This window comes from Balaenoptera musculus, chromosome 20, assembly GCF_009873245.2.
Source record: "Balaenoptera musculus isolate JJ_BM4_2016_0621 chromosome 20, mBalMus1.pri.v3, whole genome shotgun sequence".
NCBI lineage: Eukaryota > Metazoa > Chordata > Mammalia > Artiodactyla > Balaenopteridae > Balaenoptera > Balaenoptera musculus.
In genome coordinates this window covers 50,560,973-50,587,699 of record NC_045804.1, presented here as the reverse complement: position 1 = coordinate 50,587,699, position 26,727 = coordinate 50,560,973, and the positions used below count along the sequence as shown (strand labels likewise).

Genomic DNA, 26,727 nt, shown 5'->3' with positions numbered 1-26,727 from the left:
TATATTGTGAAATGATTACCACAGTAAGTCAGGTTAACATCCATAATTTGATAAGTTTTGACATACGTATACACCCATGAAACTCTCCCCAGAATCACAATAATGAACACATCCATCACCCGCAGTGTTTCCTTGTACCTCTTTATAATTCCTCTCTTCAGCCTCTAGGCAACCACTGATCTGATTTTGGTCATTATAGGCCAGTTAGCATTTTTTAGAATCTTATGCAAATGGAATCATACAGAGCGTACTCTTTTTGTCTGGGTTTCTTTTACTTACTGTAATTATTTTGAGATTCATGTATGTTGTTGCGTGTATTACGAGTTCATTCCTTTTTGTTGGGAAATATCATTGATTTGATTATCAATAGTAATTAGTTTGATTATCCATTCACCTGTTGATGGATATCTGGGTTATTTACAGTTTGGGGCCATTACAAATAAAGCTGCCAGGAACATTCACACACAAGTCTTTTTAAGGACATGTATGCTTTCATTTCTCTTGGAAAATACCTAGGAGTAGAACAGCTGGATTATATGATAGGTGTATGTGTAACTTTTTTTTTTTTTTTTTTTTTTTTTTTAGTAAACCAGGCTTTTACTGCTCACAAGGTCATTTCTTATGAGTTGCAAACAATTTTTCCCTATATTTCCCCCACTCAATCTGGGCTGCCACAATCAGACGGACAGAAAGTGCCAGGACACTTTTTTCTTGCATCTGTAGTGGAAACCTTAGCAGCAGACAGTGGTGTGTAATTTTTTATGAATCGGCCAAACTGTTTTCCAAAGTGGTTGTCCCATTTTACATTCCCACCAGCAATGTCTGAAAGTTCCAGTTCTTCCACACCCTCACCAACACTTAAAATGGTCAGTCTTTTAAAATTCAGAATGGGCTATATGAGATTTTAATCAAATGAGAATTTGCTTTGATTTCTAATATTTGTCAGTTCAGTAGGTGAAAGGTGATATCTTACTGCAGCTTTCTCTGATTACTTACGGCTTGGAGCATCCCTTTAAACACTTGTTAGCACTTTGGCTGTCTGTTTTCTGCAGATTCCCTCCTTGTATTCTCTGCCCATTTTCTCTTGGAATATTTTTCTTGTTGATGGGCAAGACATTTAAACAAATAATATCAGTTCTTTGTCAGATTTGGACATTGCAAATATTTTCTCTTGTATCGGCTGCCTATTAATTTTTCTTCGGTGAACTTCATTTAATAGAAATCCTTAAATTTGATGTAATCAAAATGACCAATTTTCCCTTTAGGGTTTGTGATTTTGAAATTTTGCTTATGTTCTTTTCTATTTCTGCATCACAAATTCATCTTTTCTTCCAATAACTTTATAGTTTTACTCTTCATATTTAGGTCGTTTTAATCCATCTAGAGTTCATCCTTGTTTTGGGTGTTAGGGATCCAATTTATTTTTCTCACATTGAGCCACATTTACCACATGTCCGATTCTGATATCTACAAGTGTCTGTCTCTGGTATTCTGTTCCATTGGTGTATCTGTCCTTGCACTAATACTACACTGTTATTGTTGCTGGATGCTTTGTAGCAAGTTTAAATTTCTGGAAGGGCAAGATCCCTCTTGTTACTCTTACCACTCAGTGTCAACTTTTTTTAAAATTAATTAATTTATTTAGGCTGTGCTGGGTCTTAGTTGCAGCACGTGGGATCTTCATTGTGGCATGTTTAGTGAGGGATCCTTAGTTACGGCATGCGCACTTCTTAGTTGTGGCATGTGAACTCTTAGTTGCAGCATGCATGTGGGATCTAGTTCCCCGAGCAGGGATCGAACTTGGGAGCGTGGAGTCCTACCCACTGGACCACCGGAGAAACCCTCCCTCTCAGTGTCAACTTAACCATTTGTGGTTTTTTGGTTTTTTGGTTTTTTTCTTATTGCTCCAAACAAATTTGAGGGTAAACTTATCAAGATCTTTCAAAAAAAAAAACCCCAAAACAAAAAACAACCACCAGATGAATTTTTATGGGTAATATATCAAATTGTAAGTTATTCTGGGGACAACTGATATCTTTATAATGTTAAGTCATCCCATTTAAGAGCATGGACTATCTCTCTGTTTATTCAAGTCATCTTCTATATTTTTTAGTAGAATTAAATTTTTTCTTCCACTGAGGTCTTATGAATACTTGGTTCCCTAGATGCTTCATAATTTTTGTCAGTGATGCAAACTGAGTGTTGTTTTTTAAATGACATTTTCTAATCAGTTATTGCTTGTGTAGTAAAATACTAGTGACGCTTTTTGTAGGTTCATCTTGTATGCAGCGACCTTGCTGAACATCACGGTTGGTTCTAATAGACTATCTGTTGATTCTATCCCATTTTCTAAGTAGATGATAATATCATCTGCAAATTAGTTTTTTAAAAATATTTATTTAGTGAGTTAGTTGCACTGGGTCTTAGTTGTGGCAGGCGGGCTCCTTAGTTGCGGCTCGCTGGCTCCTTAGTTGTGGCATGCATGTGGGATCTATTTCCCTGACCAGGGATCAAACCCAGGCCCCCTGCATTGGGAGCACGGAGTCTTAACCACTGCACCACCAGGGAAGTCCCTACAAATCAGTTTTATTTCGTCCCTTTCAATCTTTGCACTATGTATTTCTTTCACTTCCTTGTAGTATTGATCAAGACTTCCAGGACTTTGTCAGGCAAAAAGGGTAACAGTGGACATCTTTGTCCTTTTCCCAATCACAAAAAACATGAGTCTAAAATTTCTTCATTAAGTATAAGAATTTCCTCTGTAATCTTTGTTTGCTAAAAATTCTTATCATAAGTAGGTGTTGAACCTTATCAAATTCTTTTTAAAATTATTGAGGTAACCATATATATTTTTTCTCTAATCTATTAATGTGGTAAATTACATTGATGGATTTTCTAATATTGAAACACTTGCATTCCTGGGATAAACTGTTCTTGTTTGTAATGTATTACTCTTTAAATACATTTTTTACATTTGGTTAAGTAATATTTTATTAATGATGTTTGCATCTGTATTTATAAATGAAATGAGCCTATAATACTTATATTACCCTTAACTGATTTCAGAGGCAAGAGTAACGTAGCCTCAGAAAATGAGTTGGTCACTTTTTCACTCCTTCTCCAGATCTGTATCTCAAAATGCACTCCAGGCTGAACCACAGGAGATTATCTGGACCAGCATCCTGTTTCCTAAGCAGGCAAAATATTATCATTCCTATTTTATAGATGAGGCAATTGAGGCCCAAGACTAAATTCCTGAATGGGGTGGAATTAGAACCTGGAATATTTTAACTGCCTTGGGTGTATAACTTCTTGGTCTGACCAGTAAAATAATCACCAGTGACCTGTATAATAATGAGTTTTTGAGTTATAATACATAATATTAAAATAACATTGTAAGTTTCCAGAGTTCACTTATTTATCAGTTTTTTTCAGAACTCAAAACATATTTTCCCATAGAAATAAACAAGTTGGTAGGGTTTCCATATCAGGTTGCCTACCTCATATGGTGTAGGTCCCCTAACCTGATCCAATATTCCAACCAAATTTGGTCTTTCAAATTCTTCCACTGTGACTGCTGGACTCAACATCTGTCATCATCCTTATATGCCAGCCTCTTCTCTGAATGTTCCTTTCTGAAACCTGGCTGTCTTGGAGGACACACTTCCTCGGCAGCCCTTCTTTTAAATTAAATTAAATTAATTTATTTTTTGCCACACTGCATGGCATGTGGGATCTTAGTTCCCCAACCAGGGATCAAACCTGCATCCCTTGCAGTGGAAGCACGGAGTCTTAACCACTGGAGCGCCAGAGAAGTCCCAGCAGCCCTTTTAATAAAGGCCTATTTTTGGTCCTACTTCATATACCTCAGGGTCTGGAGCTGGGAGTATTGATCCTCAATGCTACTTTAGACCATTATTCTTCCTTCATCCTTCAAAATCCTCTGCTCCTATGATGTTCATCTCTGGAAGTATAACGCCCACTACCTCTAATTGTTGCTGGGGTCTTCCAGCCTGATCCTTCACCCACATTCACTGACAACTTTAGCACCTGGCTCATCGTCTTCCTCTTTACACCTATGTTCTCATCATCATTGCTGTTGACTTCAAAGCCCACCAGGGTACTCCACCGACTTAGTCTCTCAGCCCTCAGTCTCCTCTCCAGTGACCTTTCTCTTCAGCCCACCCTCAGGCCCTTACTCATGACTTTGTCATCTCCTAAAACACCCTCTTCCAGTTTATTGAATTCAAGCCTCGCACCTCTTATGATCACCTCCTAGCCTTCTGGGTCATCTACTCATGTATCCCTACTCCTTTCACTTCATGGAGACCTTGAAACCATTGACCCAATCAGTTTTTCACTATCCACCGACACCGACTCCTTTTTATGTTTACTCTCTTTTATACCCAATTTATATCCATGATCTAGCACATAATCACTCTCATGCAAATACCTTAAAATCCCTTCTCTCTGTTTTTGTTTCTTTTCTTTTGGATTCTCAGTTCCCTGACGAGGGATTGAACCCGGGCCACAGCAGTGAAAGCCCAGAATCCTAACCACTAGTCCACCAGGGAACTCCCCCTTCTCTCTCTTTTTAGCAAAATCCCAATCCTGGTTAATTCCAACCATCCATCCACTGGCTCCTTGCACCCAACTCTTTACTTGAAGGCTACTAGAGCAAAAAATCCACAATGATGCTGACAGGTCACGCTTTAAATCAGTGGTTCTTAACTGGGACCAATTTTGCTCATCTCCTCACTGGGACATCTGGCAATGTCCGAAGACATTTTTAAAAATTTTATTTTATAGAAGTATAGTTGATTTACAATGTTGTGTTAATTTCTGCTGTACAGCAAAGTGATTCAAATACACACACACACATGCACATATTCTTTTCCATTATGGCTTATTACAGGATATTGGATATGGTTCCCTGTGGTATACAGCAGGACCTTGTTGTTTATTCTGGAGACATTTTTGATTGTCACACTGGGGTGCTGGGGAGGGTTCTACTGGCATCAAATCAGTGGAAGTCAAGGGTGCTGTTAAATATCCTATGATGCACAGGACAGTCACCCATAATAAAGAATTATCTGGGGCTTCCCTGGTGGCGCAGTGGTTGAGAATCTGCCTGCCAATGCAGGGGACACGGGTTCGAGCCCTGGTCTGGGAAGATCCCACATGCCGCGGAGCAACTGGGCCCGTGAGCCACAACTACTGAGCCTTCGCGTCTGGAGCCTGTTCTCCGCAACAAGAGAGGCCGCGACAGTGAGAGGCCCGCACACAGCAATGAAGAGTGGCCCCCGCTTGCCGCAACTAGAGAAAGCCCTCGCACAGAAACGAAGACCCAACACAGCCATAAATAAATAAATAAATTTAAAAAAAAAATAATAAAGAATTATCTGGCCCCAAGTATCAATAGTGCTGAGGCTGAGAGATCCTGCTTTGAGTTAATACAACAAGTCTCAAAGGGACAATCGACACAGGGTCTTAGCACTTGCTGTTCCCTCTGCCTATAATATGGTTCTCCCCTGGCTGGCTCATTATTTAACAGTCCCTTCCTAGAAAGGTCTCCCTGACCTGACCTCACTCTGGAGTGGACCCAACCTCATCCATCACATTACCCTATTTTATTGCCTTCAAAACATGCACCATTTTTATGTCTTTATTGCCGGCTTCCTCCCTCTAGAATCTAAGTTACCTGAGTGCAGTGTCCTCTTGTTTTTTGTTTTTCTTCTCTTTGGCTGCACTGCCTGGCATTCAGAACTTCCCTGACGAGGGATTGAACTCGTGCCCCCTGTAGTGGAAGTGCGGAGTCTTAACCACTGGACCACCAGGGAAGTCCGCAGTGTCCTCTTGTTTATAGCTGTAGTCCCCGTGTCAAGCATGGTGCCTGGTACATTACATAGGGACTCAGACAATTTCTATTTGTCAAACAGGTGGATGAAATCTTGTTAATTTGCAATTTAGTCATTCATTCATCAACTATTTATTGGTGATAGAATTCAGACACATCTCTGCCCTCTTGGAACCTATAGTACAGTGGGGAGACTGACACTGAGTAAATAATCACACAAGGTAAATAGTTTCTAACCATGATAAGAGCTTTGAAAGTAAAGTACATGTAGCGGTGAGAGCATTCAGCAGGTGATCTGACTCAGCCTGGGATGGGGTAGTCAGGCCAGGCTTCCCAGGAGAAGTAATATTTGAGCTGAGAGCTGAAGGATGAGTCGGTTAGCAAGGTAGAGGGAGGTTGGGTGGGGTAGATGGAGACGAGCACCCAGGCATAGAGAACAGAGTGCAAAGGCACTGTTGTGGGAAGGCACATAGCACGGTTCAGGAAGTGTGGCTGACGCACAGAGTCTGGTAAGCCAGTGTGGCATTTATTTGCCAAATCCAGTGCAGCAATAGGAGCGAAAGTGTGCCATTGGAAGTTTTAAGGATTTTAAAGAGGAAGTGACAAGATTTAAGTTTATTTGGGAAAAAAAAAAAGTCACTTCCGGAGAACAGATTTTAGAAGGACAAGCAGGGAAGCAGGGAGATTGGTTTGGAGGCAGTTGCAGTGTCTAGGCAAGAGGTGATGGTGGCTTGGCCTGAGATGGTCTCAACTTGGAGAGGAGCTGGATATACTTACGTAATGAGAAACATGGAATTTCAGAGCTGGAAAGCACCTGAAAAAAAACCAAAACAAAACCTCACCATTAATCAAAAGGTAGAAAAATTAAAATGAATAATAAAGAGTTCATTAAAGTCTGCATTTTATAGAAAAGCAGGTTAATTAGCTGAGCATGAAGGGCCCTTAAATATTTTTATTGAATAAAAGAAGGAAAGACGTATACAGAGAAATGTTTGAGAGGGAGGAGCAAAGACGGGAAATGTGAGAGAGTTGAGGTAAAAAAAGGAGAGAGAAAAATTAAATGAGAGAGACAGAGTAAGAAAGGTGTGTGAGCCTGAGCGGTGTCAGGAGGTTGGAGGAGAGGAAGATTGGGAGGAAACTGGACAAGGGGGTGGCAGCGATGTGCACTCAGGAAGATGCAAAGAAAGGCTACTTGGTGATGCTGGGCTCCAAGGGGGCTGGAGATAGGGTACAAAGGTAGACCAAAAGAGTGGGGAGTAAAATAGGAAGCGGAAAAGACAGGAAGGGGAGATGATAACAGATGAGGGAGGAATGTGAATAAATGGGGGATGCTTGGAGATGTGCGGAGAAAGGATGGGGCCATACATAGCTCGGGGAGAGTGAGAGAAGAAACCTGAGAGTGAGGTGGCAATCTGAGGGCTGAATCTAATTTGGCAAATTAGAGCCAGGTGTTCTGGAGGACAGAATGGTGAGAGGGTGGGAGAGGGTACATAAAGGGGCAGGTCCAGGCTCAGAATGAGGGAGAGAAATGTGTGCAGGGCTGGGGGAGGAGGAAGAGGGAAAGGTGGAGGACGAGTTGGAAAGACTCCAAGGGAGGGGAATGATGGGTGTGGCCAAGACTCTGACCCTGGCCTTACCTTGCTCCCACCCTCTGCTGGCTTCTGGCCTCAACGGTTTCTTCCTTCTGCTACAAGGACCCTTGAGGCGGGATGGGATAGTGAACGCTGGGAGGTGGGGTGCCAACGGCCCCGCCATTAAGTCATGTCAAGCAGGGATCGGAATAGGGGGCCAAGGAGATGGGGGGTGTTGGGGCGCCATGCCTGGAAGCCGGGTGTCTGTTGGAGGGCGACAGCGGCGAGGGGTGGGTGGGTGCTAGGAGGTGGCTTTGGCGGTGGAGACTCCAATAAGGCTGCTGAAGTGGGGAGTTCTGCGGGATTGGAGCCAGAGCCCTTGAAGGTGGGATCGGCTAGGAAAGGAGAAAAAGAGCAGAGTGTTGGGGCGAAAGTAGGGCGGGACAAAGAGCGCCCAGAGTAGAACTCGAGAGTCCCTGCGTGGGGGAAAGGTGGAGCCAAGGCTGGCCTGGGGCATCCCCCCCCGCTCCGGCTCCACCGCGCTCTTAGCGCACCTGTCGGGGAGAGGGGAAGGGACATCCTGGTGCCCGAGGGACCTCCAGTCCAGAGGGGCTTACTCGGAGCTTGGGACTCCCGAGAAGACTCCGCCTCCTCCCCTCCGGCGGTCCAAGCCCCGCAAGTGAAGGGGCGTGACCCTGGTGCTCAGGTTTCTTCCTCCTCACCTGGGTCGGGAGGGGTGGGGGCCAGGACTTCCGGCTCAGGTGAGTGTCCCTTCGGTGACGTCAGGTCATCCTCGGCCGCCCCTCCGGTTCCTCCCCGCCTCGCGCTCCCGGTGCCCGCGGGGGCGCGCCCCTGACGACCTACATATACTCAGGTGCGCCGCACCTGTCCGCCCGCACCTGCCCGCTCACCGCTGAGCGACCTCTCTTCGCACAGCAGCTTCGGGCCGACAGCCCAGGATACTTTGGGGACTTCCAGCACCCGGGACCGCGCCCACACGGCCCCTCCACCTTTTGTTTGGGAAGGGTCGCAGAGTGCCGGAGGGAACTGCCGGGTCTTCGCGGATTGCTTTTGTTGGCCACCAGTCCTGTTCCCTCTGCTGTGAGACCCTCGCCCCGCCGGAGGGGTAAATTTGTGTTTACTTCGGTGACAAGATTTGCGTTTACTTCGGTGACAAGATTTGCGTTTACTTCGGTGACAAGATTTGCAAGCACTCGACCAAAAACTTTTTTGCCTCTTTGGGTGACAAAACTCGCCAGCCCGGCGCCTCCCGTCTTTTCTGAGGGCGGAAATGGCCAATTCGGGCCTGCAGCTGCTGGGCTTTTCCATGGCTCTGCTGGGCTGGGTGGGCCTGGTGGCGTGCACCGCCATCCCTCAGTGGCAGATGAGCTCGTACGCCGGCGACAACATCATCACCGCCCAGGCCATGTACAAGGGGCTGTGGATGGACTGCGTCACACAGAGCACGGGCATGATGAGCTGCAAAATGTACGACTCGGTGCTCGCCCTGCCCGGTAAGGCCGCGGGACCGACGGGGCGGACGCGTCCAGGGCCGAGGTCGCGGGGTGGGCGCGGGTCCCGGCCCCAGGCCCCACGGCCCGACGCCCTGGGTTGCCGGCGAGCACGGGCGGAGAGGAGGAAGCGGAAGCGGTCGGGCTGGGGACGCCGCGGGCCGAGAATCTGGGGCTGCACGTGCGCGCCTCCGGGGCCGGCTGCGCCCCTCTTCGCCCGCGGACCCGCCTAGTCTTCGGGCTTGGCGGCCGGCGGCCCAAGCACGTCCCGGGAAGCCGAGTCCTGGGGCGGGGCCTTCCCCCTCCCCCCACCCCGAGGAGGCCACGGCCTCCGCCATCTCCCGCCCTTTTCTCTGACAAAAGGCGGCGCGGGCTGGAGGCCTCGGAGTTGGGTTGGGGGCCGCGGGGTCGGACCGAGGGCCGAGGAGCCGTGCACCGTCAGTCCTGAGGCGCCGCCTGCGGCTTCTAATCTTATCGGCAGATTAGCCGAAGCCACAAACCGTGGCCTCGATAGTGGGGTCAGAGCTGGGACGAGGGCCGGCATCTGCGGGCGGCGTCGGGGCTCCGACCACCGCTTCCGGGGCTCAGGCCACCACCTCGGTTCCTCTTCGATGTACCCTTTCACCCTTCCCCCTCCCCGGGGCAGTTTCGTCGAAACCCTGGCGCCCCGGGCGGATCCTAGAGCCGAAAGGGCGGGGCGGAGCGGGAAGGCCCGCGGAGTCGGGAGGGGGCGGGATCCACCCGCTCTGGCCCGGGACTTGGGCGTCGAGGGGGCCCCAGGCCTGCGGCTAGTGGGCGCAGCCGGCGACTCAGAGGCTGAAGCCGTCCGAGGGCCGCTGGCATTTCCATCAAGGACAGCATGCTTCCCCCTTTCCCGCAGCGGCCTTGCAGGCCACCCGAGCCCTAATGGTGGTCTCCCTGGTGCTGGGCTTCCTAGCCACGTTCGTGGCCACGATGGGCATGAAGTGTACAAACTGTGGGGGGGACGACAAAGTGAAGAAGGCCCGTACAGCCATGGCCGGAGGCATCATTTTCATCTTGGCAGGTGAGCAACAAGTCCAAGGTGGGCCCAAGGACTCCCTTCTTGCCCATCCTGGAGGGGTAGGGGTGGGCACGGTGCTGGTTTGCGGGGGGCTCACAGTATCTGAACCCTCATTCTTTCTCCAGGTCTTGCTGCCTTGATAGCTTGCTCCTGGTATGGCCACCAGATTGTCGCAGACTTTTACAACCCGTTGGTCCCCATGAATGTTAAGTAAGTAAGAGAGCCCTGCCTCCTAAGGGGTCTGGGGTTGGGAGAGGCAGGCCAGGGTTTCTGACCCCAGTCCTCTCTCCACAGGTATGAGTTTGGTCCTGCCATCTTCATTGGCTGGGCAGGGTCCGCTCTGGTCCTCCTGGGAGGTGCACTGCTCTCTTGCTCCTGTCCTGGGAGTGAAAGCAAAGTTGGGTACCGTGCACCCCACTCCTACCCTAAGCCCAACTCTGCCAAGGAGTACGTGTAAGCTGGGATGCCCTTACCCCAGCTTGGCAGCCTAGAGGTGCCCCCAGACATCTGAAAGGACCTGGGGCAGAGAGCTCAACCTGTGGGCAGGGTGCCGAGCAGAAGCCTGCGGTCACTCTAGCCCAGCACACCATGTACAGTTCCCTGGGGTGTTGGGTGGTGGGGAGACAAAAAGGGGGAGGGTGTGCCTTTTGTACAGTAATAAACATATGTTTTGGAAAGTAGACTTTTCTTCCCTTCGGGGCATCTGCTTTCTTCCAACCCAGATCCTTGCAGGGAACCTAGAACCTAAAGTGTACCTACTTCAGTTAAAAAAACATTTATTGAGCACCAATGGTGTGCAAGGCTGTCCCAGCTCTACCATTTCAGTCATTCAGTCCCCAACACTTTTGACTATTGACTCTAAACGACTCATGTTCTTGGCTTCCCTCATCCCCTCCCAGCCTCCAGTCCTGTCCACTCGCAACTCTTGCTTAAATAGCAACCAAAGAGCTTTTGTTTTTAATAAAAAAATTAAGATTTTATTAGGCTTGGGGGGTGGTGGTGTCACCTTCCCTTATGCTCCCATTCCACTTTCTCTCCTCACTGGAAGCTGCTCCCTGGCTCATGGGGCACAGGGCAGGGCCTCCACAGACACAGGAAACAAAGATGGGGCAGAGACAGGCTAAGGCCAATGCAAACAATGGAAGGATGGTTATGGGCCCAAGGTCTCCCTCGTCCTCCAATTACAGTCTAGTCACATCTCCTGGCCAGTTAAACATCTAGGTCATCATCTGGGTCTTCTTGGTCCAGGTCATCATAAGCATCTGGCTCATAGAAAATGTGGCTGGTAGCCTGGCTCAGCCCAGGGCGCAGTAGAGCCTGCTGTCTGAGAAGACATAAAGGGAGATTGGTGCTGGTGAGGGTGGGTAATGGGTCATGTCTGGATACCCTCTTTCCTTGTGACAGTGACTCCCTCTTTGGCCTCCATGTTTTCTTGGTCTAAGTTCCTTTGTGTGACCTCGTTTAGTCAGCACGGAAGCACCACCTGGTACAGGGTAGATACTCTTATGCCGCTCTCATAATAGCCTAAGTTCTTAGCAGCTTGAGGGCAAGCATCCTGCCGTAGTTTTGCTTCACCTGCTCACACACTGGGCACAGGACAACAAGCATCTACTAAGCCTTTATTAACCTGCCTCTGCCATACCCATCTAGCTTCCTGTCCTCTTAGCACCGCTGCCTGGAGACAGGGCCACTTCTCCAGGGTCTGGTCTGGCTCAACCCAGGCCCAGATTACTTTGGGGACATCTGTGGAGCTGGGACCCAAGGCTCTAATGGAGAGAAAAAAGACATAAAGGACCTTTGCCATTGTTGGGGCTTGGGTGCGTAGAGAACCCCTCCCCAGACGTGCCTCTGGAAGTGGACTTCAGCCCCTATAAAGTCTAAGAGGTTAATCAACAACCTGCTGTTGCCCCACCTCTTAGGCCCAGATGCTGGGCTCAGCTCAGGGACCCGGGCACCGAGGACCCAACCTTACTTTTCCGAGCTGAACTGGAAGGGCAGGGTCAGGCTATCTTTGGCTTCTCTCTCTTTCTTGGACAGGTGAAGGTTAAAAGTCAAATGAGTCGTGGGGTCCGTCTGTAGAGACAAAGGATGCTGCCACTCTGCCCCATCACTGAAATCCCTGACCCCAGCCCCAACCCCTGCCGTCTTTATCCCCCTCTCTCCTTTTTCCAGACTCCAAACTGCATCCCCTTGTTCCGGCCCTGGCTCTCTTAGATACCGAGGGAGTACGAGGATCTGGGTTAGGCTGGGACTCTAGGGGCGGCCCCCCTTGGAGCTCCAGGCTGAAGTCAGGAAGGATGGAGAACCACTGAGTCTGGGGAGAAGAAAGAAGAGTATTAAGGTTTTTTTCATCTTACTGAACAAACCAGAGAACCAGGACCTGCCGCCCCAGCTCCCAACCACTTATGTAACTGGTTGCTTCCAGCTCTTGCACTCCTTTTTCATCTCCTGGAAGGCAGTGTCTTTCATTGGTTAAGCTCACAGGATCCGAGCTTTCCAGGCTACAGAATGGGGATAATAAAACAATCTACCTCACAGGGCAGCTGTGGAGATACAATGAGGGCAATGCTGAAACCGTGAGAGCCTAGGGAAGTGCTCCATCGCATCAGCCATTTTATTGCTCTTCCTCTCTGACCCCAACCTCCAGTTCTCCTGTGCTTCTGACCTGGTGGGTCGGGCGCTGTTGGGGCCTCCGATAGAGGATGTGGGCTGAGGCCTGGCCCATCACACCGCTCAGGGTCACCTCGGTCTGAGCAAGGCTGCTCAGTGCTCCCAAGGGGCCTGGGCCGTGAAGCTCTTCATGCAGCAGGCCCAGCACATGCACCTGCTCTCCTGGGGAGCTGTCACCTGGAGAGGGACAAGAAAGGTGGTGCAGGAAGGGCAGTAGGGAGCATTTGGGGGAGGCCTGGGATCAAATAGTGAAGAGGAAAAAAGGAAGGACAGGGCCACGTTCCCTCAGAGCTCTGCCAGTATCCTGACTAACCTCGGCCAGTGTCACTGCCCTGCTCTGACCTCTTTCAGCCCTCACCTTTAAAACACTTTCTTATTCCAATGCACATCGAATCAAGGCACCACTCTGACCTCAATCCTCAGGAGCGCCTCAAGGCCTTCAGGATGGAATCCACACTTTTAGCATCTGTTCTCCGCTTGTTTTCCAGACTCATCTCTTACACACTGAACCATCTGCAGTGTCAGGAACTTGCCAAGATCCCAGTCAGTGCCTTAGATTCCCCTCTTTCCTTCCCTCCCTTTTTAGCAGCATTTACAAAGCATCAGGCACTGCACTAAATACTTGCATTTTTAGGTTGGACCGTATGAAATTGCTGACATTTGATCATATCTGATCTACAATAAAAGCAATTCCAAGTGGTTCATCTTCATACTATAAACTCCCTCCTTCCTCGGCTTTTACTGAGGAAACGGAAGCACTGTGAGACCAAGCACCTGTATACCGAGCTGGGTATCTGACTCTAAAGCCCATTCTAGTACCCACTGTACTTTAGGGCTAGTCCCAGTGCCCCCAGCTGGACAAACTGGCCCTTGCTCTTCAAGACATTCCTTCCTTAAGGTACTTGGTGCATGTTCCTTTATCATCATGGTCCTTATCAGACTGTCTAGTAATTGCTGGTTTACTTGTCTATACCTTTACGGGACTTTGAGCTCCTGGAAGGCAAGGACCTGACTAGAGTTAGCCTTTATTTTTCCATTATCTAGAACTGTGCCTGACACAGTGTATTTATGCGTATGTTTGTTGAATGAATGAATGAAATGAATGAGGGAAAAAAAAAACTCGGAAAAGAAAAAAAAGAGTAATTAGTAGATAGCACTATAAAGAAACCAAGAACTAGAATAAAGGCTAAAGAGATGGAAGAAAGTGCAATTGGAGATCCCTGATATGTTTCTTGTTAGGGTGGAAAGGGGCACATCCCTTGGCAGGGGGAATGTATGGCGGGAAGAGACGGAGGAGGAGTCTCACCATGGCAGGAGTCCTGACGGCTCAGAGCGTGCAGAGTCTGGCAGAGTGTGGTGCAGGGAAGGTGAAGCAGCAACCAGCTGAGGGAATCAAGAGCAATGGTGACAGGGACGGGATCTGTCCTCCTGCACAGGGCCCTCAAGGCTTCCAGGGGACCCCCAGGAAGGGCTTCCCCAGTCTTTGACCAGTTGAGAGGGTCTCTAAAGAGGTCATGGTAAACCAGCCTGCAAAGGGAAACGGAAAGGCATGATTCTACTGCCCCTCCCCCTAATCTCCAAATTCAGCTTCTGATTTTTGTGGCTGTTTCTCGATTTTTCAATAATATCCTAAATATTACTGAAAAGTTTTTACTGAGAAGTAAAATATAGTAATTGAGAGCACAGACTTTGGCATCAGACAGCCCTGAGCTCCAAGCTTGTTTCTACTTGTCCAAGGTCACCTAACTGATACATTACTTCATCTCTGTAAGACTCGGTTTCTTCATTTATAAAATAGGAATACCAACCTCCTGACAGCACAGTACTAAATGATGCCTAAAGTGTATCATTCTCGAATGGATAAAGAGAAAAGAGAGGACCTGAGACATGGTTCCTGCCTGTAGGACAGCTTAGAGAAGGTCAAGAATCAAGTCCTGAGGTACTAACTACAGATAACATAGCGATTCAGGAAAAGAGACTGGCATGGACTAGAAATCCTGGGAAAGCTTCACAGTGGCAGAACTTGTTCCCAGACATCTCCTTTCTATCTTCTGCTTCTCTTGTGAATGCCACCTTTACAGCATCACCTCTACTATAACAGCTGATACAAAATTAGGGCTCAACCGGTAAGTGTAAACTATTACTATCCACTTAGCTAACCAGACCAGGAAGTAATCTTTCTTAATCACCCAACAAAGGTGGATTCAGGTACCTCCTGATCTGGCTGCTTTCCTCTACCCCACATCAGTCTGTTAAGTCCTGGAAATTCTACCTGCTAAAGTCCTTTTACATTTGTCCTAAACTCTCCATCCCTACTGCCACTGTCTTTAGCTAGGCCTCTGTCACCTCCTACCATTATCCTCTGAGATTCACTGGAACAGGAATCATGTCGGCTTCATTCACTGTTCTAGCCTAGCTCAGTTCCTGGTTCACAACTAGTTCTTAACCGGTACTTACACATCTGAGTGAACCTGCATTACTGCAATAGCCTTCCCACCTGGTCTCCCTATCTCCAGGCTGCCCCCTCCTAACCCATTCTCCACACTGTGGTCACTGGACGAGTCTTTCTAACAGGTATGACGTTATCACTCTCCTCCCAAATTTTCCTTTTCGTGCTCTGTAAGAACTTTTACTAACAGGTACCTCTCTGTCTGACCTCAGGAAGCTCTTCCATCTCCCATGAACAGGTATGCCTTCCATACCTCTCTAATTTTGCATAAACTGTTCCTTCTGCCTGTAGGACAAGTCCCTATGTACCCTGCAGTTAGTGCTGATGCATGTTGATTACAAGATTCTGAATAACTCAAAAGGCAGAACACGTTTATTCTTGTCCTCCAGTCCAGCCTCTAGTGCTAACCTGTACTGTCGGCCTCTTATTACTCTGTTCCTCTCATCTTTTATGGTCCCTGCTTTGGATTCTCCAGATACCACTCTTCATCATTCCTCTGACTAATTCCTACCTCTTGAAAAACCCATATCCATTCAATGAATAAGTAGCTGGTACTACATATCAGGTTTGCCCCTGTAGCTGGAAGGGAAGTACCTCAGCAACAGAGGTCCCAAATCCAATTAAATCTCTTCCAAATTGTACTTACCGGCTGTTGATATTGGAGTCAAAACCTTCACGAAACTCTTCTTCGCTCACTTCACAGCCCAGGATGTGGACTTGCTCCCCACTGAGGCAGAGATGAGGGAGAGTGTCAAAGAGTGGGGCCCAGGCTCCCTTCTCGGGCAGGACAGCGAGACGCTGCGGGATACTCACCACAGTGCAGATTTCTTGATAAGCGCCTTCAAGAGGCTGCGCCCCTCCCACTCCACGGAGTCTGGGGAGAGCGAGGGACGGATAAACAGCCTGAGAACACTGAGGTTTTCGCATTCGCGAACCGGTAGCGACCTCCACCCCTGGCCTCTTACCCACGGCCCTTCCTCTCCACTTCCGCCCCTTGGGCCCTGCTCCTAAGCCCCTGTGCCTGTGACCCTCACCCCGCAGCAGCACCAGGCCACCAGGAGCCAACAGCGACTCCAGCATCTCCAAAATGCGTCGCGTCCCTCTTCGGACGCCCTCTGATGGCGTCACTGCCCATTGCCCCGCCCCTCCACATGGAAGGGGCGGGGCATCCACGATCTCTCCCACCACTAAGACCTGGCGTAACCTGGAGTGAGTGGTGCTTAGGTTCGCTATCCCAGGAAAGCTCACGCGGAGCGACCCCTCCTGAGCCCTGGTGCACAGACGCAGGGACGACGCCCCTCTCTACATTTTTACCGTGACTAGGGCGGGAAGAGCCATTGGGGCAGTTGTCTGTGGCAGGGGGAAGTGGCCGCGCAATCCCGCCCTACTGTCGGAGCCTCTGGCGCAAGTGACGTCACTCCGCCCCGCCCATGCAATTCGAGGCGGGCCTGCTTTGCCTCAGGCCCCGCCCCATCGCCACCCTCCGCGCATGCGCGATACTGGGGCCTTGTTCGGAGCACGCTCCACTTTCCTTATCCCCACCCCCGAAGACAGAGTTGGGGGAACTTCAGCCCGGGTGAAGCGAATACACGTCACCACCGGAAGTAGTGTCAGAGGGGAAGAGGAGGGGGGAAGAAAGAAGGAGGGAGGCCTTCGGGCGGTAAAATGGCGCCTGTCAGAGTGGGAAATCCAGCTGCAGAGGCTGCAGCCCCGCTCCCTAGCGGCTGAGGCACCCCCCCCGACCTCGGGGAGGGGGAGGCCGCTCCAGTCCAGCCATCCGCGCCCTTCGGCTCCCCCTCCCCTCCTTCCCGGCTCCTTGGCTCAGCCGGTCTGTTCGCCGCCACCGCGGCCCTGCGCGCGCCGCTACCCCCGCCCGCCCCTTTCCCGCGGGCAGCCCCCTAGCGCGCCTGCGCAGCGGGCCACCCTCCGCTTCCCCCTTCCCCTCCCCCTTCCTTCTCCCTCCCTCCCTTCTCCCTAGCCCCCTCCCCCACAACCCCCTCCCCCAATTCTCCATCCCCTTCCCTCCTGGTCTCGGAGGACCCCATCGTAGCCCGATCTGTCTCGGCCCGCAACCTCCGCGAATCCGTCGGTGCCACTCCCCGCCCATGTGGGCCCCCGCGGGCTGCCCACGCCTGTCCCCCAGCTCCCCGTTCCGCTGGGCTTTCCCCTCGTCGTGGGTGGCTTTCTGAGCCGCCCGCTCCGTGCCCCTCTCTGCAGCCTCTCCTGCCACTCGGGGCCCCCGTTCCCCCTCCCGGTGGCGGGGGGCTGCCCCCGGGGGGCTGGCGGAGCTGGGCCGCGGGGGCCCCGGGGCCGGCGGTGCCGGGGTCATCGGGATGATGCGGACGCAGTGTCTGCTGGGGCTGCGCACGTTCGTGGCCTTCGCCGCCAAGCTCTGGAGCTTCTTCATTTACCTTTTGCGGAGGCAGATCCGCACGGTGAGCCTGGGTGGGCGCTGGTGGTGGTGGGGACCTCTGTCAGCGGTGCTCGAGGGTTTTTGGAAAGTCTCGGGCCTCTGTTTGGGCCTAGAAACAGCCCCGGCGGCAGCTTTTACCGCTAGAGAATTAGAGCACCCGTCGCTGGGCATGGGGTGGGACGGGGAAGAGGAAGACCCTTGTAGTAGAGCCGAGATGGTGGAGGGGGGCTAGATGGGAAAAGGATTTGGCAACTCTTGGGGGCTAGGGTGATGGGTGGGGTGCTCTTTAAGAAAGCTAGAGTTGTTGCTAAAGAAGCCGAGGGGCGGGGAACACCTGTTTGATGGCAGCAGGTCTGTTGATGTGGGCTTGTGAAAGACCCTCCTATTATTTGGAACCTCCGTGTGTGTTTGGTCTCATAACAAGGGAGAGACAGGCTCATGTGCCAAGGGTGGCGGTGGGTGGGAGGGCGTATGTCACCAACAAGGATGGGAACGTGGGAAAAGACCTGGGTGTGAAGGAGAAACCCCTGCGGTTCAAATTAAGGGAACTCTTCCAAAAAGGTCCTGAAAACTCATTTCATAGTGTGAGTGTGAATATTTGGGTTTATTAAGACTTTGGGACTAAAAAAGATACATTTATGATTGGCATCTTTAGTTGTGGAAGGGAGCACATTAAAGTTTGGATGTCCCTATCAGAAGACGGTGCTTGTCAGTTTAAGGTTTGAATCTGAGGGCATGCTTCTCAGATTGTTTCTCCAGGAGACCCCAGCATTGTGAGGGATACTGTGGGGAGTGTATCTCTGGGTTTCCTCCCCCATAGCTTTTCTCCAAGGTCAAACCTCCTTAGGCTAACATCATTTAATGTACTCTGTGTTCTCACCATCACGGGGGAGAATGCTCTGAAGGAGTCTGGGGAGGATTCAGTGAGCTGGGGTGCAGAGGGTCTCCAGTCTGTACTCTGGCATACCTCAATAAAACATGAAGGACTAAAACCAAGTAGGGGCTGCCCAGGTCAAGGAACTTCCAGAAAGCCCTGAGTGGTAGTGGTGGTTGACTTACTGATTTGGGGAATGGGCCTGGCCTTGGATTCAGTGTCTCCTTGACCACTCCACTCCTTCCACTTCCTGATTTAGGGTTTAGGGTGAGGATTGTTTCTGGGTGGTCATGGTTGTAGGCAGGGCTATTTCCCTGAGATAAGGGTTAGGAGCCAAGAAGAATCAGGTCAGAGATACTGAGATGTGTGGGGGACTAGCTCCTGGGATTTTCCTTACGTGTTAGCTGCTGTCTTCTCGTCCTGGCCTTGCTCCGAGCATCTCCCCTTCTCCCCCTAACATAGCAGTTTTCTGTTCTGGGTGCAGGGATGGGCTCCAGCCCATGCAGAGACTGGTTCCTTGCAAAATTGCTCCCCTCTGGGCAGCACTGACCCCACAGCCTTTTGTCTTCCCTTCCTTCCTTTCCAATCTGGTTTCTCCCCCCACCCCCTTTCTGGCAGATGCTGAGAGCATTCCCTACATGCCCAGCATGTGCAACCCGAGATAGGGCAGGACACCCGAGCTGTTGCGGCCCTCATCGCAGCCCTGAGAGAAAAGAAGGGCACATGCCTTGGGATTAGGGGGAGAGGGCCCTTTGGTTTGCAAGTGGAGAGCCTGGTTCTGGTGAGGCTTGGGGCTTAGGGACGGACTGTGCTTAGAAGAAAAGAGCAGAGGAGGGAATTGCCAAGCTTTGCATGGGAGAGATTTGAGTGCTGGAAACAGGAGCCTCTAGAGAAGGCTTGGAGAAACTGGAAGGCCGGGATGGTGACATCCTTGTCCCTTCCTCACCTCCCACTCACAGCCCTTACTTCACTCTGGCCTTCTTGGTACTCTAGCAGTCTGCCTGGTGAGTGGGGCTTTCCAGTGTTCTCTGCCTTGCCCTGGGTACCAGGATAAGGAGGCTGTTCAGAGGGCTGAGGTTCTCTACAACTTGTGACTTGGCTAGTAGAGACAGAAGTGGACAGGTGGCTGGTTAAAATAGGCCTGGTGGCCCCCAGCCAGAGGAACTTAGCTGACCTGACAACCCCTGGATTCCCTCATTCTCTGTTCCCCTTAGTGACCCAAGGACCTCCCCTCCTGACGCCTACGCTCTGTCCACTAAGGAATCTGAGGCTCTCAGCTCCCAACAGGAGGTGATGAGAGCTGTCACAAAGAATTCTTGAGGTGGAGGTGGGGAGGGCCACGCATTTCTTTATTCCACGTAGCAGGATAACATCATGGTTAAGAGGGCACGTTCTCGGATCGGACTGCACAGGTACAATCCTGGCTCCACCATTTCATTGATTCTAATGTAAGTGACCACCCTGCTATAGTGTTCTAGGAATACAGCCACGATCGAGACAAAATCCTTGCTTTCACTAACTGGAGGGGCAAACTGCTAAATAAGACAATTCCTAGCTGTGGGGTCTTAGGCAAAGTATTTAACTTCTCCAAGCCTTGGTTTCTTCATCCTTAAGATGTAGATGGTATTGTTGTTGTTATTATTAGGGTTCTGAGGATTAAAGAAACAACCCTAAATTACACTATGCCCAATGTATGGTAAATGTTCAACATGTGCTTCCTATTATTAGTGGGGAAGATTTCCTTGTCAAGGGTTCTAACCCTCTCTCTTGCTATTCCTAGGTAATTCAGTACCAAACCGTTCGATATGACATCCTTCCCTTATCTCCTGTGTCCCGGAATCGGCTAAGTGAGTATGCTGACTGGGAGGAACCCTAGGTGAGGTAGGGTTCAAGGTCTTGGCTGGAGGTTGGTTGGTGTTACCCCTTCCCGCTGTGGTTCAGGCCAGGTGAAGAGGAAGATCCTGGTGCTGGATCTGGATGAGACACTTATTCACTCCCATCACGATGGGGTCCTGAGGCCTACAGTCCGGCCTGGAACGCCTCCTGACTTCATTCTCAAGGTGTGTGGGGCTGGGAAGTGATGGAATGGTTACGTCTGTTATTCTGCTCAGATTCTTTGCCAGTCCCAGAGCATCTCATCCCTGGCTGTGTCCTCTGGCAGCCTGAAGGAGGGAAGCAGGCAGTGGGAGGGTGGGGGGGTGTCCTTTAGGCCTGTGTTGTGGTGCTCAGGACTTCTCCCAGCCCTGCTGTGTTCCTCTACAGGTGGTAATAGACAAACATCCCGTCCGGTTTTTTGTACATAAGAGGCCCCATGTGGATTTCTTCTTGGAAGTGGTGAGTTTGCAGAAGCTGAAGGCAGCTCTGTGATGAAGGAATGGTTTTAGGGCTCTGGGAATTTAGAGGATTTGGAGGAAGTAAGGGATCAGGAGAAATGGGTAAGGGCAGTTTTGGAGAGGGGAGGTTGTAGGATGCTCAGAGAATGGCTTTCGATAGTTTGGGTTCATTTGTTGTGCTGATGCAATTCTATTCTTCCACGGCCTTCCCGCTCTTTTGTTCTTGCATCTGTGAATCTTAAGGGTGTATGCTGCCTAAGACTCTTGAGTTTGAGGACAGTTTCAGAATTCTGTGTCCTCAGAGACATTCAATGTTTTTGGAAGTCCTGAAGGACTCTGCTAGAGTCTTAGTAAAAGGGAACTATATGTCTGAATGATCATCTCTTCTGATACCTTCCTCTTCTCCAATCTCTTTCAGGTGAGCCAGTGGTACGAGCTGGTGGTGTTCACAGCAAGCATGGAAATTTACGGCTCTGCTGTGGCAGATAAACTGGATAATAGCAGAAGCATTCTCAAGAGAAGATACTACAGACAGGTAACGGGCTAGAGTCCAGGTCTAAGAGTGAGGCTTGGGAGGCAGGCCATCAGGGAGGGACCTGAGTTTGAGGCAACTGCCCTGGAATGGGACCTTCTGAGGGTGTGGGGGAGGCATACTGTATAATCCCTTTTGTGAGAACTGGCTGCCTGTGGGCATTGTTCGGATTGCGGGAGCAATCACAGAGGGCGAGTCTCCTTTTGATGCCCAGCTCACCCTGCCTTCCAGCACTGCACTTTGGAATTGGGCAGCTACATCAAGGACCTCTCTGTGGTCCACAGTGACCTCTCCAGCATTGTGATCCTGGATAACTCCCCAGGGGCTTACAGGAGCCATCCAGGTACAGGGGACGGTGGTGAGTCTGGCAGGATTAGGAAGTGGTTCTGAGGAGATATTTTGAATGCATGGAGCTGGGATTCCCTGGTTTACAGTAGGTCAGGATGCAAGTTGTTTCTCTTTTAAATGAGATGTTCCCTGCCCCCCCATATCCATTTCATAAATCAGATTTCTCATATCAAATTGCTTCAGGTAAGACACAAGACAGTAAGTTTGACTAGAAGCCTCACGCTAGTATGAGATACGGTGATTAAAATTTTATTTTATTTTGAAGAATAAATCAAGAAGGTTTTACTTAGGTCATTGAGTTTGGGGGGGTATGTATTTTAAAGTAATGAACCCCACCCCCAAATAAAAGGAAAAACACCCCGTCTCTCTTGAATCCTTTGTTTCTTCTCATGTGCCTTTTCACCCACCCTAGACAATGCCATCCCCATCAAATCCTGGTTCAGTGACCCCAGCGATACCGCCCTTCTCAACCTGCTTCCGATGCTGGATGCCCTCAGGTAAGGGAAGCTAGACACTTAGATTTCTGAGGAGAGGAGCGGGTGGGGGATCCCAAGAAGGAATAAAAGTTTGTCCTGTTTTACTTACTTATCTCTTTTCCCTTAAGAATATTACTTTTGAACCAAGGTCTTCTTAAAACTCATCACTTTTAGCCATTGGGTTTTGGGCAAACTGAACCTGTCTCATGTGAAAACGGTGATCCTTTCCACCCCACGTCTTCCGTGAGGCTGCCTTACACTAGTGTGAGGATATCAACATAAGGACTCTACCAATGCAAGTTATTGTTGTCCCAGGTTCACCGCTGATGTTCGTTCTGTGCTGAGCCGAAACCTTCACCAACATAGGCTCTGGTGACAGCTGCTCCCCCTCCACCTGAGTTGGGGTGGGGGGGAAAGGGAGGGTGAGCCCTCGGGATGCCGTCTGGTGCCCTGTCCACTGGTGAGGACTGCCTGGGCAGGGTCTGCCCCTCCCACCCCTCTCTGCCCTGGGAGCCCTGCACTCCATATGGAGTCTGGATGGACACAAGGGCCAGATTCTCAAGCAGCCTCACTCTAACTTCGTGTTCGCACTCCCTGGAAACCCCAGACTGGGACATAAGCGGAGGCCTAGGAGAGCCGCAACAGTGTCTGGTGGAGAGACAGGACTGGCCAGAGTGGGAGACAGACATTCGGTAATCCGGGAGGCTCAAAGAGAAGCCAAGCCAGCTTTGTTGTGATTTGTTTTTTTAAAAACTCTTGTACAAAAGTGATCTAATTCTTCACTCCAAGGGCTGGGTTGTGGGTGGGAAACTGGGATTTTGGGCCACTGGATTTTCCCCAAACTTGTCCCCTCCCTTTCTATTTTCCCTTCTTCCTAGATTCCCTCAGACCTGTAACCAGCTTTCTCTCCTTTTTTTTCTTTCCTCTCTTTTAAACCATGCATTATAACTTTAAAACCAAGGCTGCCCTAGGTCCTTCTCTGGGGTTTTGGGAAATGAAGGGAGGGGTCTTTGTTCACACCCACCCTGTCCCCTAGGCAGAAGGAAAAGAGGCTGCTGTAGACCCGAGGGGTAGGGGGAACGGTGGTGTTGGCTTTCCCTGGTGGGAAGGGTCTTAGTGACAGGATGGGCGCCCTGGTGGGGAGTGAAAGGACAGCTGTGTGTCCTGAGGGAACGTGAGCTTCAGTGCGGCAGGACAGAAATATGAAAGGAGAGACCTGGGCGCCGGCAAAGCCCGCATTTCGTCTGGGGGGCTGACGTGAACAAGCTAAGCAGACGCTGCCCCTGAGCGGCGGGGAGGGAAGCGGGGGGGAGGGTGCTCCACGCCACCGGCTGGCTGGCCGGCCGAGCCCCGGGGCCCCACCTCCCCAGCGCTTTCCTCCCAGAAGCCTAAGCCGGCTCTACTTCCTCCCACCCGCCACGTGACGCTCCGCCCTTCTCCAATATCACATGATTCTCGGGTACACACAGTGCAGTATTCTTCCGCGCTGACGTAGTCCTTACCTTTCGGACCTCCTCTCCAGTTCCTATTGGTCCACTCATCCCTGGAACCTAAGCGTTCCGTGCGTCTCTCCAAACATACGTTTCGTTTCTGCCGTCTATTTCCGGAGACCACTTCCTCCGTTTGGGTACTACTTTGTTTTGGTACCAACGGCCGCCTTCAGCGTACCAACACGTTTCGTGAATAGCTCTCCTTGTAATTATCTGCTCTTTTTCCTGTACGTTATTTCCGAAAAGAACTTTTGGAGAGCCAAGTCTCAAATTACGATTACCATCTTCCAGCCATTTTCATCGTTACCTTCCTGGGGGAAACTCGGGAAATGGGTTTTCAGTTATTTTCGACGATAGCAAAAGCCAGCAATCTTTCCTACGCCGCCTGCGTAGCCTCCAAGTTGATTCCAAAGCGATTGCGCTGACGGCGTGAGGGTGGCGGGCAGTAGGTGGTGCTACGCTAGTGGCGTTAGGGCCGTTGCGCTAGTGGCGTAACATAGCAGGCGGGGAGGCTCCTGATGGGCGGGGGCGGGGTTGGTGAATAGGGAAGTGGCCCAAGTCCCGGGATCGCTCCGCCGAATCCGCCCGCGCGTCGCCGCCGTCGCCACCGCCCCCCGTCCCGGCCCCCCCGGGTTCCCTCAGCCCAGCCTGGTCCAGCCCGGTTCCCGGGAGGATGAAGTTCGTGTATAAAGAGGAGCATCCGTTCGAGAAGCGCCGCTCTGAGGGCGAGAAGATCCGAAAGAAATACCCGGACCGGGTCCCGGTGAGGACAGTAGCCAGGGCCGAGGGCGCGGGGCGCTGGCGCTGACGCCACAGCCCGGGCGTGAGTCCGGGAGCCGCAGCGCGGGCATCAGGCTGCCGGCTGTGGCGGGGTTGGGAACGAGCCCGAAACTGCTGTCCCTGGGACCGGAGGTGAAAGGAGTGGGGTAGCGGTAGAGCTGGGGGTGAGAGAATGTAGACGCGAGAGACAGACCTTGAGATTCATGTGGGAGGCTGTGGGGCGTTTGACAGTCTGAGCTTCACATGGGGTTTTTGAAATTGAAGCTGTCGGCCCAGACAAGTCACCCCCTTCTGATTAAAGTAACGGTTTGTTATGACGCCCTGTTTAGGGATCCTGGATGTTTAGGTGAATTTGAGTCAGTGGGGTCAGAATCCCTACTCAGGGCTGCGCCGCGTGTTCAGAGACAAAGAGAAATGAGTCTGGGGTAGGTGTGGGTGCTAGGAATGTTGTTGTTTGACTTCTTGACAGGTGGAGCTGTCGGGCTGTATACCTAATGTCTCCTAATTTTCACCTTCTCTTTAACAGGTGATAGTAGAAAAGGCTCCCAAAGCTCGGATAGGAGACCTGGACAAAAAGAAATATCTGGTGCCTTCTGATCTTACAGGTGGGAACCTGACCCAATACCCGGGTTTGCTTGCTGGGGGTGGGAGTGCAGTCTCTGTGGGAGAAGGCTCCACATAGAAGGTGTTCTTTTGAGGGCATTTGTGGTCTCTGACTTTATCAGGCCTTGTATCTTTGGCAGTTGGTCAGTTCTACTTCTTGATCCGGAAGCGAATTCATCTCCGAGCTGAGGATGCCTTGTTTTTCTTTGTCAACAATGTCATTCCACCCACCAGTGCCACGATGGGTCAGCTATACCAGGTATGGTGCCTGGGAAGTAGTGGAGGCTTTGGAGGGGAGTTGGAAGCGCTTGAGAGGCAAAAAGTTTTAAGTCAGCAATTCTTGGATGAACTGGCTTGCTTAGCTCTCAATTTTATATTTGTTCTTAAAATTTCCACATAGTCCTGGGTTGGGGATTTGGACAGGGCCGTGGGAGTAGAAAGAAGAGAGAATAGTGAGCTGGAGCAACTGTTGTGATCCAGACTCTCCCCAGGCCCCTCCCTGTTCCAAGGTAGCAGAGAACAGTTTGAGGTCTTTTTGCCCAAGACTGTTGGCTAGAATAATACTGTTCAGCGTCCAGGGTCTGGAGCAAGTGAGAGGGAGAGTGAAAAAGAATGGTTTTGGAAGAATCTGTCCCGGTGGTGGGTGGTTCAAGTAACTAAAGCCCAGTTGCCTGAACACTGTTACTTTCTGCTTTCACCCCAGGAACACCATGAAGAAGACTTCTTTCTATACATTGCCTACAGTGACGAAAGTGTCTATGGTCTGTGAAGCTGCTGTCCCTAAGGTGGGGGGTCCCATTCTACAAAGAGAGAGGTGGCCCCCCCTTCCTTGACCTGCTCCTCCTTGAGGGTGAAACACCACCTCCCTTTTTCAGGACCTGCACTTCCTAATGTTTGAGACTCTCTTCCAGCCCCTTTAAACACAAGGGTTAATGGGGGAGATGGTCTCTAGTACCTACTCTTTCTCCATTCTTCCCCTTTACCACCTTTCCCATTCTGCTTTAGACTTCTTGACGGTCAATCTCTGTCACATCTGGTGATTGTTTTGGTTTCTGTTCCCTTTCTAACTGCCCAAGGGGCTCAGAACCCCAACAATCCCTTCTTTTCACTACCTTCTTTTTTGGGGGTAGATGGAAGGGACTGAAATTGTGGGGGGAAGGTAGGAGGCACATCAATAAAGAGAAAACCACCAAGCTGAACTGGATTTTTCTTTGTGTTGCTCCCCTCTCCCTTTTGTTCTCCCTCGTAAGTGGTGGGGAAAGAGGAGGTTGGAGGGATACTAGTATATTTTGGTTTGTTTTTATGTTGGGCTTTTCCTTGTGCATAAAAAGTGTGCTTTTGTTGTGATGGATGGAATACTGAGTATCATTTCATGAAAGTTCAGTTTTATATACGTGTGTATGGATTGGGTCCTGAGGTTATAAAAAAAAAATTGATTTTTTTACTGTGGGTTCCTGTGAAAGTTTGAAAGCACCTGCTTTAGATAAACCATCCAAGTTTGTCATAACCGTTTGGGTTAAGGAGATTTTCGAGTGGGAGCTAGTAAAAGGACTCTGTCCTCAGATGCATGTCGCTTACACAGACTTTGTGCCGGCGTGAGGGATCCAGTGGAATGTAATCCAGGAGAGGGAGAACACTGGGAGGAGGGAGCCATTATCACCGGGAGAACTTCATCTCCCAGCAGCCTTCTCTCTGTCTGGCCGGAAGTGGGGCGGTCCCCCGGGGGTAGAAAGAAGCCGCAGAATGAGGCAGTATGGTGGCCGAAAGTTCTAATCCCT

General features: G+C 50.4%; 4 protein-coding genes across 5 annotated transcripts; 3 read left to right on the top strand and 1 right to left on the bottom strand.

Moving 5' to 3' along the window:
- The first annotated feature begins 7,753 nt into the window (after window positions 1–7,753).
- Window positions 7,754–10,645, top strand: CLDN7 (claudin 7). The gene is made up of 4 exons (XM_036837440.1): window positions 7,754–8,942; window positions 9,820–9,984; window positions 10,107–10,191; window positions 10,276–10,645. Exons 1-4 carry the CDS (start codon window positions 8,720–8,722, stop codon window positions 10,436–10,438), a joined length of 636 nt encoding a protein of 211 aa, XP_036693335.1. The 5' UTR covers window positions 7,754–8,719; the 3' UTR covers window positions 10,439–10,645.
- A 296-nt stretch (window positions 10,646–10,941) lies between these two features.
- Window positions 10,942–16,387, bottom strand: ELP5 (elongator acetyltransferase complex subunit 5). Its single transcript, XM_036836221.1, has 10 exons — window positions 16,135–16,387; window positions 15,914–15,974; window positions 15,747–15,827; window positions 13,958–14,178; window positions 12,647–12,828; window positions 12,513–12,524; window positions 12,200–12,295; window positions 11,954–12,054; window positions 11,624–11,747; window positions 10,942–11,305 (listed from the first exon to the last, which is right to left on the bottom strand). Exons 1-10 carry the CDS (start codon window positions 16,178–16,180, stop codon window positions 11,249–11,251), a joined length of 981 nt encoding a protein of 326 aa, XP_036692116.1. The 5' UTR covers window positions 16,181–16,387; the 3' UTR covers window positions 10,942–11,248.
- A 67-nt stretch (window positions 16,388–16,454) lies between these two features.
- Window positions 16,455–23,037, top strand: CTDNEP1 (CTD nuclear envelope phosphatase 1). Of its 2 annotated transcripts, XM_036836219.1 has the most exons (8): window positions 16,474–17,535; window positions 20,168–20,234; window positions 20,329–20,447; window positions 20,650–20,721; window positions 21,139–21,255; window positions 21,484–21,595; window positions 22,013–22,097; window positions 22,392–23,037. In XM_036836219.1, exons 1-8 carry the CDS (start codon window positions 17,434–17,436, stop codon window positions 22,450–22,452), a joined length of 735 nt encoding a protein of 244 aa, XP_036692114.1. In that variant the 5' UTR covers window positions 16,474–17,433; the 3' UTR covers window positions 22,453–23,037. The 2 variants fall into 2 exon arrangements, with proteins under 2 accessions (XP_036692115.1, XP_036692114.1); XM_036836220.1 differs by lacking the exon at window positions 21,484–21,595 and having other exon boundaries at window positions 16,455–17,535.
- Window positions 23,038–24,110: 1,073 nt separating this feature from the next.
- LOC118886454 (GABA type A receptor-associated protein) lies at window positions 24,111–26,148 on the top strand. The gene is made up of 4 exons (XM_036836223.1): window positions 24,111–24,329; window positions 24,873–24,951; window positions 25,090–25,208; window positions 25,653–26,148. Exons 1-4 carry the CDS (start codon window positions 24,240–24,242, stop codon window positions 25,716–25,718), a joined length of 354 nt encoding a protein of 117 aa, XP_036692118.1. The 5' UTR covers window positions 24,111–24,239; the 3' UTR covers window positions 25,719–26,148.
- The last annotated feature ends 579 nt before the right edge of the window (window positions 26,149–26,727 follow it).